This window comes from Schistocerca piceifrons, chromosome 5 (genome assembly GCF_021461385.2).
Source record: "Schistocerca piceifrons isolate TAMUIC-IGC-003096 chromosome 5, iqSchPice1.1, whole genome shotgun sequence".
Lineage (NCBI taxonomy): Eukaryota > Metazoa > Arthropoda > Insecta > Orthoptera > Acrididae > Schistocerca > Schistocerca piceifrons.
Genome location: NC_060142.1, coordinates 431,103,294 through 431,117,030, shown reverse-complemented (window position 1 = coordinate 431,117,030; position 13,737 = coordinate 431,103,294). Strand labels below are relative to the sequence as shown.

The 13,737-nt window shown below is 40.1% G+C and overlaps 1 protein-coding gene across 1 annotated transcript in view; it reads right to left on the bottom strand.

The window, feature by feature from the left end:
* LOC124799060 overlaps positions 1-13,737 on the bottom strand; it is a 161,480-nt gene that overhangs the window by 137,694 nt on the left and 10,049 nt on the right. Inside the window, exon 2 of the mRNA XM_047262598.1 lies at positions 10,745-10,869. Coding sequence (XP_047118554.1) covers positions 10,745-10,869 — 125 coding nt within the window. The remainder of the gene's footprint in view (positions 1-10,744; positions 10,870-13,737) is intronic.

Genomic DNA, 13,737 nt, shown 5'->3' with positions numbered 1-13,737 from the left:
CCCAGTTAACTGCTTCTTCTCTTCCTTTTCTTTATTGCAATGCAGATCTTGTTATTTTTCCGGCGTCATGATCGAACACACCTTGATGGAGCTGTGAGGCGAATCAATGTGGGGCTAGGGATGGCTCTGAGGACAGCCAAATTTGCTCATATTTCTCTGCTGCCTGTCGGGACTATCAACATATGGGGCTTCACTAAGCATAACCTACACGTGAACAGGACTGGGAAGGGAAGTTTGGTACAGCTGATTCATGAAATTATAGGGGGTGGATCTCGGGCCACACATAGTCAAATACCCGTTGTCATAGATAGGAAAAGTAGATCTTTTTTGCGATAAATCCAGACAACAGGTTCCCCTGTCTAAAGACTATCTCCAGCAGTTTAAAAATACTGAAACAATCACTCACAAGACAGATTTTAACACTTCAAATATCAGACATACCAGATGTCACAAAGAAAAACAATCCATTGGAAAGAATAACATGGGGCATTTCACAGACTTAACAATCCTCCATCATAACCTGCAATCAATAAAAAATAAAATACAACTATTAGAAGATGAGCTCCAATCTTTGAACTGCACAGTAGTTTGTATTACTGAGCACCGGTGTAGAGACACAGAAATCAAACATATAGTATTATCATTGTATGAAAGGACACACTTTTACTGCAGAACTACTTTAAGGGGTGGAGGATCATGCATTTACATCAGAAAAGGAACACAGTTTAAATCAAGACATGACCTCACTACAGCTATTGAATTAACAGCGCTTGATATCACCAAGAAATTAATCGTTTTTGTGTGTGGGGACATTAATATCAACACTAATATCATAAATGAATCCAGCAGCACCTTCATAAACATCCTTCAAAGTTTTGGCATCTCCCTATTGGCCAATAGTGCAACAAGGGTTAGTAGAATGACTGCAACAATAATTGACCATATGGCCACAAATATGGACAGGGAAAAATTTGATGTAGCTGTAAAAGATCTCGGACTATCAGACCATATCTGTCAAATAACAACAATAAAATCAGGCATCGAATCACTCCCTAAACTACAAGCCTACAAACGAAATCAATCAGAAATCAAAATAAAAGATTTTTCAAAAGAACTAGAGAAACGAAGCTTGGATGAAGTGTATAAGGAAACCAATGTGAATAAGAAATTCTCTAAATTCACCACATTGTTTAAATTGAACTTTGAAAAGTCATTTCCAAAAGTATGCATGTCTGTGTCGACTTCTCACAAAAATAGATGGATAACAACAGGTATTAAGAAGTCCTCCCTAACATTTAAACACCTGAGTTCCATGAAAAAGATTCGCAATGATCCAGAATTCTTAAATTTCTATCACAGTTACAAAAAGATCTATAGGAAGGTTCTGATTGCTGCAAAGAAGTCATTTCATGAAAAAATAAAAGCAAAGCCATCTGGGATGTTGTAAAAATGGTTCAAATGGCTCTGAGCACTATGGGACTAAACATCTGTGGTCATCAGTCCCCTAGAACTTAGAACTACTTAAACCTAACTAACCTAAGGACATCACACACATCCATGCCCGAGGCAGGATTCGAACCTGCGACCGTAGCAGTCACGCGGTTAGGGACTGAGCGCCTAGAACCGCTAGACCACCGCGGCCGGCCGATGTTATAAAAAATGAAACGGGGAGAGGCAGACAAATGCAGAATAACATACTGCTAAGGGAGGGGCATAATGTTATAAATGATCTACAACACATAGCAAACTATGTAAATGAGCATTTTTCAAGTATTGCAGAGAATTTACAGCAAGAATTCACCAAAACAAATATAATATCTGTAAATAACGTTGCACTAAATACAATGATGTTACTTCCGACTATACTAAAAAATAAAAAGTTAGTAGGCTTAAATGAAGTACCAATGTGTGTAGGCCTACTGAAACAATGCATAGGGATTACACAAGACCCCTTAATAAACGTAATAAATGAATCCTTTACATCAGGAACATTTCCAGAGCAGTTAAAACAGGCAAGTGTTGTAACTTTGCTTAAGAAAGGTAATCCTGAAGACATAGAAAATTACCAGACCATTTAGCTGCTGTCACCATTCTTAAAAAGAATAGAAGCAATTATGAAAGACAGGATAATGAATTACCTGATGAATACAATCTTTCAAGCAAATCACAGTTTGGTTTCCGAAGTGGCAAAAATACGCAGTCAGTCATAGTAGAATTCACAAAAGTTGTACTTGATGCTCTTGATAAAGATGAGTGTGCCACAGGCATATTTTTGGATCTTTCTAAGGCGTTGATACAGTCGGCCACAAGATTCTATTAAATAAATTAGAAGCATTAGGAATGAGCTAGGTAGCTAGTGACTAGTTTCGATCGTACTTAGCAGATGGGGTACAAAGAGTAAAGATAGCACATACTTCAAACATATCTACATATTTAGTAAAATACTTATCAGAACCAAAATACATTAATATAGGGGTTCTGCTAGGTAGCATATTAGGACCAATACTATTCCTGATATACATCAATGACTTTCCCAGTAGTGTTACTCATGGTGAAAAAATTCTCTTCGCTGATGACAGCAATATTATAATCACTGAGAAAACAAGAGAACTCCTTGCGAGAAAGCAAATGAAACTCTCAAGGAAGTTTATGACTGGTCAATAAGCAATAAAGTGACAATGAACATAAAGAAAACTAATGTCATGCATTTCAGTTTGAAGAGGAAAAATGACAGTGTTAAATTAAATGTAGATGGTACCTTATAGACTGTGTAACAAATGCAAAATTTCTAGGAATGAATATTGATCCTCAGTTGCAGTAATGTGAACACACAGAGATACTTGCAAACAGAATGTCATCAGCATGTTATGCTCTTAGAATCCTATGATCAGTGTATAACATGCAGTGTCTTTTAGTTACATATTATTCATATGTACACTCAGTTCTTGGCTATGGCATTCTTTTTTGGGGAAAAACGCACAAAATATGAACACAACTTTCAAACTCCAGAAAAGAGCCATAAGGATAATAACCAAAAATACTAGTCGAACTCATCGTAAAGATCTGTTCAAAACACGGGGGATTTCAACTGCTCCATGTGAATACATTTGCCAGTCTGTTGTACACATCAAAAATAACATTGGTAACTACTGCACAAACAGCTCTGTCCATGACCATGCAACAAGAGATAGACTCAACTTACTTTTTCCAAGAAAAAATAATCATAAAACTCAAAACAGCATTTTCTACCAAGGAATAAAACTGTACACTAACTTACCCAAAGTGAGTAAAGAAATTGCAAAAATGCACTTATTTAAAAAGTACCTGTTATCCAATACATTTTATACATTGAAAGATTACTTAGATAAAACGGAGTACAGATTTGATAAAAAATGTTTTACAAATAAAGAATAATAATAATGATTATAAAACATCCATCATTTCACATAACACCTTCACTTTATGTTTTTTTCCTTCTTTTTTCCTTTCTATAAATACTTACCCACAAGCTATGCGTAGCTCAGTACTAACACCTCTTCCTCTTTCTGAACTCAACATCTCACTCATTATGGAGGGATGACGACTCAGTTTTTCAGGATAGGAAATGGGAAGTTGCGGTGAAGAAAATGGCCGAGAGATCATCTGTGTGTGTGTGTGTTGTGTGTGTGTGTGTGTGTGTGTGTGTGTAGTGAGTGAAGTGTTATGAAACAATATGTGTATAGTGTGTGCAGTGACTGATAGTGAGATATGAGTGAACAGTGTGACATTGCATTATTTAATAAGTTGTTTGTAAACAAAGTATTGTATACCAGGAGTAAATCTAATGATTGTCTCTAACATACTGTTCGAGACATGGAGAAGAATCTTTTTGGATAAGATAAAAACCTAAGCCAAGTGCAGCGTTTTGGGACGCTGCAGAAGGAGAACCGCCATTTACCCCGGCAGCCAAGCCATGGTAAGACATTTATTTCAAATTCCTGTAACAGGCTTTATGACTGGTTCAAAATATTTATATATTTAGAAAGTTATTAGTGGACAGAACTCTTAATATCTACTACTATTGCCAGGTAAAATTCTGCGCTTTCAGAAAGATCAAAGTTTCAGAGGCCAACGAGTGAAGAGTAAACACTTGCTGCCAGGCGAGACCTCGTGTTGTATTGAACGTGTCTCCATTTTAGAGCTGCCTACAGAGGCCAAACTAGGCTCAGAATCTCCAGCCACTTCTGCTGCGACTCCCACCTTCACACTGTATGAGCGTGGTAAGACTGCTTCGGCCTTGCAGTCATCGATTCGGTAGGGATGTGAAGTTAGTTTACTTCCGTAAGGAGGTAATTGAGCAGTTTTAACGTTTTGCAGTTAGCTAGTTGCTTTCCATCGTGCACTTTACTTTTTACTTTTTTCTTGTTCTTTCTCCAATCCGCTAACCACTCTTACAGTCATTGGCCATATTCACAAATTAGGCTGCTTATTATGCTTTTATCATACTCATAAATCTGTGCCGAAAATGTATTTCACAAATGTAAACCCTCATCCAATTACCAAATGTTCATTTGATTATCTCAGTGAGTAATTCATGCCTTGACGCGTTACAGTAATAAACCTGATAGTTATAGTGTCCAGCTGTTTCTGTTATAGATAGATGATGCCCCTCTGTTTAATATATCCGTACGTGGTGTGGTACCCATATTTCCATGCTTGATTGGGCAACTGTCAGGAAAGAATCGCTGTCGGCGTAAGAGCTACCACGCCTTGAACAATGTGGGGCTGCGGTGAAGTAGAGTCGTAGATAGCGAGAATATGTTCATTCAGTATTTGAGAATGAAAGCACTTAACGACTTGCAACAAATTTTACACGTAATTTCTAACCTTCACGAGACTTTGTCTTGCTGACAACGTGCACGAAACGATGGAAGGAAAAATGCTTATTGCTTAACACATTTTCGTTGTTTGCGAAGTAAAATTGTCACATCAGACATTACGATATAATTTAATACTTCGTAACTATTAACTCTCTCAGCAACACAATTTACAGACAAAATTGCCAAATACCACAGAGTGTATCTCCAAAAATTTATGATTATGTGACACATAGTTCAGAAAATATAACATTATAAACACTGAGACGCGTAAAAAATTGCGGCGTCATGCATGACGTTTTAATTTATTACTTCTTTACTACTAACTTTATTCTCAACACAGTATCCACATATACCACTGGATGTACCTGAAAAAGTATATCATTTTTTGACACATAGTTCAACAGATATGAGATTATAAACAACGAGATGTGTGAAAACAAAACCAAATGGCGAAATTCACTAGAGATACCGGTGAAGTAAGTGCAAAAATGTGAGTGAAATATGTTAAATATGTTTGAAGCACATGAGAGAAGACCGTTTGTGGGCAAAGCCGTGGATAAAACGCTACTTATAAACACCTGGATCGGTTTCAAACAAACTTGGTATGCATATTACTTACTGCTACTAATACTGCTAGGGCAAGAAACAGGCTTCTATTGGTAGGGGGGGTGATAATTTGGTGAGAAGGGGGAAGAGGAGATGGACAGACAGGGAGGGTGGATTAAGAGATGGACACAGATAGGGAGTGGAGGAGATGGCCACAGTGAGGGGTAGGGAGAAACAGAGAATAGGAAGAAGAGAAGATGGACAGAGAAAGAAATGAGGAGGAGACAGACAGATGTAGGGGACATAGAAGACAGACAGAGATAGGAGGAGGAAGAGGTGAACAGAGAGAAAGGGAGGAATAGATGGACAGTGAGAGGGGGAGGAGGTGTTGTTGGCAGACAAAGCAAGAGGGGAGAAGATGGACAGAGAGAGGGGAAGGCAGAAACAGAGGGGGAGGAGGAAACGGAGAGAGAAAGGAAAGAGGAGGAGGGAGAGGGAGGAATAAATATACAGAGAGAGGCGGAGAAGGGAGACGACAGAGGAAGGAGATGGACTTAGAGCGGTGAGGAGGAGATAGAGGGGGGATGAAGAGATAGACAGAGGGTGAAGCAGCACATGGCAAGAGAGAGGGAGATGAGTTGATGTTGATGTGTTGAGAGAGGGATAAGAGCAGATGGACAGAGAGAGGGGCAGCAGAAGATGCACAGATAGGGTAGAGGAAGGGGACAGACAGACAGAGGGGGTGAATGAGATAGAGCGAGGGAAAAGAGATGGGCAGAGAGAGCAGGAAGGAGGAGATGCACTAACAGAATATTGGAACAAATACATGCTCGGCAAATATCGGGTAGTTAGATAGTTCACTTCTTTAGTGCAGCAGTTATGCTCTGTGACAGGCCCTAAAGCGTTTTATTTGCACCACAAATTGTATGCTGCATGCAGTCGGTTGTGATAATGATATATGATCCTCTGTTAGATGTTTGAAAAATGATAAAAAGTCATGTGTCTGACAGAGTGCAGTGGACAACAAAACTGAATCGCCTTTCCAAAACGAGCGATATGGTGCAGTGGTTAGCACACTGGACTCCCATTCCGGAGGACGACGGTTTAAATCCATGTCCAAGCATCGTGACTTCGGATTTCCGCGATACCCCTCAACCGCTCCAGGCAAATGCTGGGAGGGTTCCTTTTAAAGGGCACAACTGATTTCCTTCCCCATTGTTGAAACAATCCAAGCTTGTGCTCCGTCTCTAACGATCTCGCTGTCGACAGGACGTTAAACCCTAGTCTTTCTTTCCTTCTTTTTTGAGTTTTTAAATACTTCTCTGAACAGAAATAAATTTGTGCTCAAGTTGGGGAGGGAGTTAGCTAGATTTGGTACAAGATGACTCCAGCCGAAAAAGTGTGCGATCGTACATTTCTTCGTTGTAAAATCAGTGCAGCGCCTGCATCTGCAGAGTGTCATTTCACGCACTAATGCAGACATTGACACAAAGTATTTTGACATGACACGATATTCAGACAAGAGGCTTAATCATGCGATAAAGCATCACAGACAACTTAGACGTACAAATTCAGTCTATTTAAATACTTTCACGAGTTTCAGAACAGCTCAGTCGTGCTGCCACGTTTTCTCTATAACGCTACGGCATTTTGCTACAAATGTCGGTCACGGCAGTATACCTACTACTCGGCGATTGCAGCCTTCACACAGCTGCATCTATTAGGGTAACGGTATTCCGTGCCAACTCAGCTCTTACACCAAAAAATAACCCTTTCATTTAATAACACAACTAAATTATCTGATTTTACCATATTAAAGTAAACTGTACCTTTCACTTTAGCCTGAAGCAGACACCCAAGTTGCACGTCGTGAAGAAAAAGCTAGAACTCGGTGGTGACGGAGAAGCTGAAAAATGGAGCACGAAGAACTACACAAAGTCAATGAGGTGTAACGCCTTTCGGTACTAAAGAAAGTCTCCTGGTGTATGATATTTGTAGATTTTGAAACATCGAGTCAGTACGTGTGGCCTGAAGACTTTCTGATAATTGTCGACAGTTTACAGTACCTGTCGTCGTTACACAATTCAGTGATTGTTTGGTAAAATTTTCTTGGTACGACTGATTTATTGAGTCACCGGTACAAAAACCCCTGTTACACTTTGGAGGACAATACCAGTCCATTTTGAAAACTTTTCATACTTAGATACAATCATGAAAAGGGCCAAGAATTTCTAAGATTTATTCACATCAGTTGCTCTGCTCACTACAACCATGTTTAAATGGGTGCTAAGCGATATCACCAAAATATTAGAACTCAATACTAAGCAAATACCATCCACTACACAGACTATGCTAGAGTGCTCGATTACTGCATACAAGATATTTAGTTCTCATATGTAGCGTTATACAGATACATTTTTTTAATACCATTTTGGTTCAGTAGTAAGAGTAAGGCAGACGACTTAAATGCCTTATTGTCTCACTTGCTTTGCTCCAATTCAAAGCGGTAAAGTTAATTCTTTGAACCAATTCACTCACTTAATTGCGACAGGAAACAAGACATGTAGTTGAAAGACAATTTAAATATTTCATGAATTTTACCATTGAGGTATGGAAGACCTGCCGAATGTGAGACAAAATATTTGGACTATCTAGTTATCGAGACATATGATTTTGATTTATTATCCGTACTTAACCAGATTGGGTAAAAACCTTCGGTAGATCATAGAAGTAGCGCACAGTGATGTTTGTACTGCATGGACGTAAGACGCTGCTCTCAGAGCATGTAACTTGGGCGTGTCTAAAGGTTCCTGTCATCTGCATGGTTCGCCATCTTGTAGTTAGGCAAAAACATTTCCATCGGTCTGTACATGATAAAGAATCATCTATTTATTTCGGGCTTTGAACTTTGTATCGACATGCGACGTAAAAAGGCTGATGTGGGAGCAGAATCGAATAGTACTTTCATTTTGCGGTGTCATGAGATTTCGTGGCAGCCATATTGTGATTAGCCAAGAAACGAAATATTACATCTTTGGCCAGGACCATCAGACAGTTGCAATTCGACATCCAGATAGCATAGAAATCAATGGTCGCTCGCATATCAATTATTGATCGCAATTTCTCTTTGAAGCTATAAACTTAAAAGGCAAATGGAAATAATTTTACTTCCATAAGCATTAAAATGTTTTAAAAAGTGCCGAAAAATTACTGATTTAGCAAAAAAAAAAAAAAAAAAGAAAAAAAAGAAAGAAAGAAAGAAAGGAAGGAAGAAAGAAAGAGTAAGTACTGGAAATCAACGTATATCATTTATAACGAACTACTAGTGTTGAAGAGGGGCCACGTATGTGTAGATGAGATCAAAGACGGACCTTATATTTGTCAACGACAAGGTATTGCAGGATCCCATAATATGTATTTTCTTTCAGAAATGTGTTCCTCTACCTAATAGAGACGGACGAAATCACGAACATAAAGAATGCTAGGTTATGAGAAGTTCACTTGCATTCTGTCTGAGTTACGTAATATGATAACGTATCCTGGATATCAACCAAGGAGTAAGATGTCAGGCTGCGCACTGTTTAGGCTAGCTTAACCAGGACAACGAATGCTGTAGAAACGTGGATGTTGGTGCTAGAAAAGCATAAATTGGTGAGGCAGCAGCTCTGATCAGCGGTAAATGTTGCAGAGACGAATTGCAGATCAGCTATAGACGAGAAATGCCATCGCATCTGATGTCCATAGGCGGATTCGTGCTGCCAGAAGCATTTCGTTCTAATGAATGGCTGCAACACCTGGAAATCTGTTCATGGTACTTTACAGATTTTTCACGTACGAATACACAGGGAAGAGTAATTCATCCTGACTATGTAATCTACTCATTTTCTGCTTAGAAAACAAAATTTACTCTGCGTCTTAACATGATGCAGGCCTTCTGATCTATGGCACATTGTCAGTTTCATTTCTGGTTCAGTCAGCCGTGCTAGGCTGGACTACCACCGTCCGGTCCCTCTCGTTCCAGTAAAATCGTAAGCGATCACGCGTAAATGTAACTGGGTCAGTGATCAATAGCTCTGCACATTACTCAACTGTGTTTATAATCCTATAGACGGGGCGCGTATTAATTAACATTGCTGTAAGTATAGAAGCGATATTCGAAGTATGTATTTTGTCTTTTCACTTAGGATCTTTTTAATACGCAGGGTGATTCAGCTGTCATTACCGATGTCGTTTCATTCAATCCGGACTGTTATGCCTGGTCTTCAAAAATCAAACGTGAGATTTTCACGTTCTCCCGCTCGCAACGCCCGAACTATGAGTCCTGCAGAAAAAAATGAACATGACCTTTTCGTAGGAAATGTAATGTAAAATTTTGCACTGGGGTATGTTTCCGCTGCAGGCCACGGTTTTCGAGTTATTCTACAGAAACGTACAAAAATGACATTCAAACGCCCTTCCACCCCATACTCATCCCTCACCAATGATGGTTTCTAGTACTTTGTTCGCGGCACTCCTTCCTACCACTGTACAAAAATTTCAGACTACACGAACTGTTCCCGATATTCGACCGTTTTTTGTCTGTATTGATTGAGCTAGTACGCCACCAGCATAGTCGGCTACTTCGTTAACATTGGTAATTTAAACGTGCCGGTGAGTATACTGAAATAGAAACGACTTTAGTAAACTTTTCGCTAAAGCTAATTATGTTGGCAGCTCGATCCAAATTAAACCCTTACAAGCATAGTAGTTTCGTAGTCAAAAGGCCTGACGAATTGTTTATTTTACGCTGTTAAAATATACAAAATTCTTAGGCAAAATTTTAAGAAACATCAGTACTTGTAAGTACTCTACTAAGTCCGGGGCGTAATTAGACCAGTCAATGAAGACCAAAACATGTCGAATATGGGGAATACTTCATGTAGTTGCAAATTTTTGTATAATGGTAGGACGGAGTGCCATGAACAACGTACTAGGAATCCTGACTTATTGTTGGGGGGGGGGGGGAGGAGGGGTAGGGGGCATGGTTAGTGTGGGAGTGGGGGCGCTTTTTGAAGGTCACTTTCATATGTTTTTCTCGAATAAATCGAAAACTACGATCTGCAGTGCAAACATACGTCAGTACAAAAGTTAGCTACATTTAATTTCCTATTAGAAAGGCCTGTTCATTTTCTTTCTGTAGAACGAACAGTTTTGTACTGAGTCGGCAGTTTCCCACAGAACTTACCGGAGACGACTTACAACATACGCAGCACTTGCGCAACACAAAGGATGTCCCTTCACGTGCAAATGTTTGCGCACCGAGCAATTTATGTGGACACGTAGATAGCAAGAGCACGTACCTGTGTCGGGCGGACCTGGGGCTAGTCGGGCCCGCTGCAGATTTGTGACTGGCAGAGCCCCTCAGCGGGCGGCCGCGAAGGAAGCGGCTCCCCACAGCAGGTGTCCAAGGACGACCGGCTGCCGACTGCCTTACAGCGGGTTCCCCACGGCGGGCTCGCCGACCTCAGAGGCTGTCGGGCCACTTCTGACGCAACAGTCGCACTTCGCTCGCCCATTTCTTCGCGGCGAAGAAGGGGAGCTTAAACGCGTCGCCGAAACTGTGATCGTTAGGGATGAAATACCAGCGCAGCTGCAAAACGATTGGTAAGGGAATCATTCGCGTCTTGTCGAAGAGGTGTGCGGACATTTCCCACGTCGGACATTTGCCACGGTTTTACCTTCTCTGAAGGGTTGGGTCCCTTGTCTCCCCCTCCTCCTCCTCATCGCTGTCGCGCAGTAAAGGTACTTACTGAGCCTTTCCATTGTTTCAATTAACATAGAACCAGAACTTGGATTTTCCGCTAGATTTCTAGAGAAACCTTCGTTGTGGAAACTATTAAATGCATCTCGCATTGAAATCCGCTCCAAATTTCAAGCCTCAGTAACACTTCGCCAATCTTGGAGATTTTGCGATCGTCTAAATTATACGTGCCTTTTTCGGCGCTCCTGCAGCAACTTTCTGTCGTGTTTTGTGTACCATAAGGGATCAGTTTCGTCTCTTATTAATTTATTTGGTAGGAATCTCTCGAGTGCTGTTGATGCTATTTCTTTGAACCGAAGCCACATATGGTCTTCACTTACATAGTTTGGAAGTATTGGAGACTGTCTCTTAGAAAGACGGCAAACGAATTTTTAGCTGCTTTTATAAATAGATATGTTTCACGTTTAGTTTTGGTGAATTTCTTTGTTATGGAATTGAGCCTCGCTACGATAGTGTGTTCGCTAATCCCTGTATCCGTCGTGACGCTCAGGAATATTTGTGGCTAAGAAGTGTGTTTTCGTAAACACTTACAATTTGAATGCTCTCGTGAACTAAATGTTCAAAATAATTTTAAGAAAAGCATTTAGAACAATTACTGTGGCTAAGAAGTCAAGTGTGTTTTCGTAAACACTTACAATTTGAATGGTCTCGTGAACTAATTGTTCAAAATAATTTTAAGAAAAGCATTTAGAACAATTACTGAAGTTGTTTTCTATCAACAGTAGGGTCAGAAGATGTATTTTTGTTAACATACAGAAGGTAGATTGAAGTCACTACCAACTATAATTGTATGAGTAGCGTACCTATTTGCGATGAGACTCAAGTTTTCTTTGAACTGTTCAGCAACTGTTTGATCTGAGACCAGGGGTCGGTAAAAGGAGCCAGTTATTAATGTAGTCCGGTTGTCGAATATAACCTCTGCCCATACTATGTCACAGGAACTATCTGTTTCAATGTCACTTATGAGCTGAAACACACATTACATTATTTTTCCTTGAGTTGTGCTTCTTGTTTCTGTTGTAGTGCAGATCATTACAATTACGGCTTTTCCCTCCAAAACCTAGCATGCTTTCTCTATGACCCTGTAAATACCGAGCTAAACAATGTAGAATAACAACGTACGTTACAAGCATAGCATTCTGTATTACTTCATTTCCTTATTTCTAACATTTTAAAATTGTATGTCGACTTTAGATGACATGTCAATCATAAATGTTCTTATCTCTATTTAGTGAACGTATTTTCAGTCATGTTTTGAACACTGTCCCGCTACACTTTATTAACTAATGTTTCGCCGCAAGGGATATCGGATTTTAGAGAGTAAATTAATATGGAGTATGTCGTTCTTCTTTTCAAACATTCATATTCCCACTTCTTCTTCCATTATTGACTTTTGGGTATGCAGTTGTAGTAACTAAAGTAGGCACAAATGCAGTGATCAAAAAGAAATGATTAGCGTACATTCGCATTCTCTTTACAACGTTCCTTTCTTGTTGCTCCCCTGCCGATGGACTGTTTCTATCGCGATCATTAAGCGTGAAAGGAAGCTACCATACAGAGAGAAGGACCTTTATTTACACTTGACAGAACTAATTACATACGGACATAATCGTTGGTATTGCTTTCGTTTCCCAAAAGTTATAAATATTTCGATTTCGGAAAAGAAGGTCTGTATTTCGCCAAGATGTCGAAGAAGGTCCCTTGCGTACTAATCGCATCGAGTAAGATGTGGAGACGGCGGTTTGAAAGCGGACAGAAGTAGTATGAGGAAGGGCGTCCCTTACCTGAGGGATCGCTACCTGGCGAAGGGGCAAGTGTGGCAAATGTCCGGTGTGGCAAATATCCGGCGTGGCAAATGTCTTGCATTCGTCGAAGAAACCAGTTCGGTATTTAACTTGAGAGGTTTTTGGGAACCACGGAAAACCCAACACTGTTTGCCTGCACAGAGATCTGAAGCCCGATTCTCCAGAATTTGAGACTAATGCATCAGTGGCTACGACGCTTTGCACGGTTACGAAGTTTATGGCGGTAGCCAGTGGCGGACCTCTTATATCCTTCGGTTGCGTGCTATTCTTGGGAGGATGTGGTTTCACGATGAACTGGTCCGCAGGAACATTGGCGCACCGACTCGAAGTCATCGGCTGAAGGACAAGCCACACGAATATGAGGCCTGAATAATTATCCCAGTAATATTTGCTACTTGTTGTACTGAGTCGGCAGTTGTAACCTCTCCCCGATGCTATTCAATCTGTATATTGAGCAAGCAGTGAAGGAAACAAAAGAAAAGTTCGTAGTAGGAATTAAAATCCATGGAGAAGAAATAAAAACTTTGATGTTCGCCGATGACATTGTAATTCTGTCAGAGACAGCAAAGGACTTGGAAGAACATTTGAACGGAATGGATAGTGTCTTGAAGGGAGGATATAACATGAACATCAACAAAAGCAAAACGAGGATAATGGAATGTAGTCGAATTAAGTCGGGTGATGCCGAGGGAATTAGGTTAGGAAATGGGACACTTAAAGTAGTAAA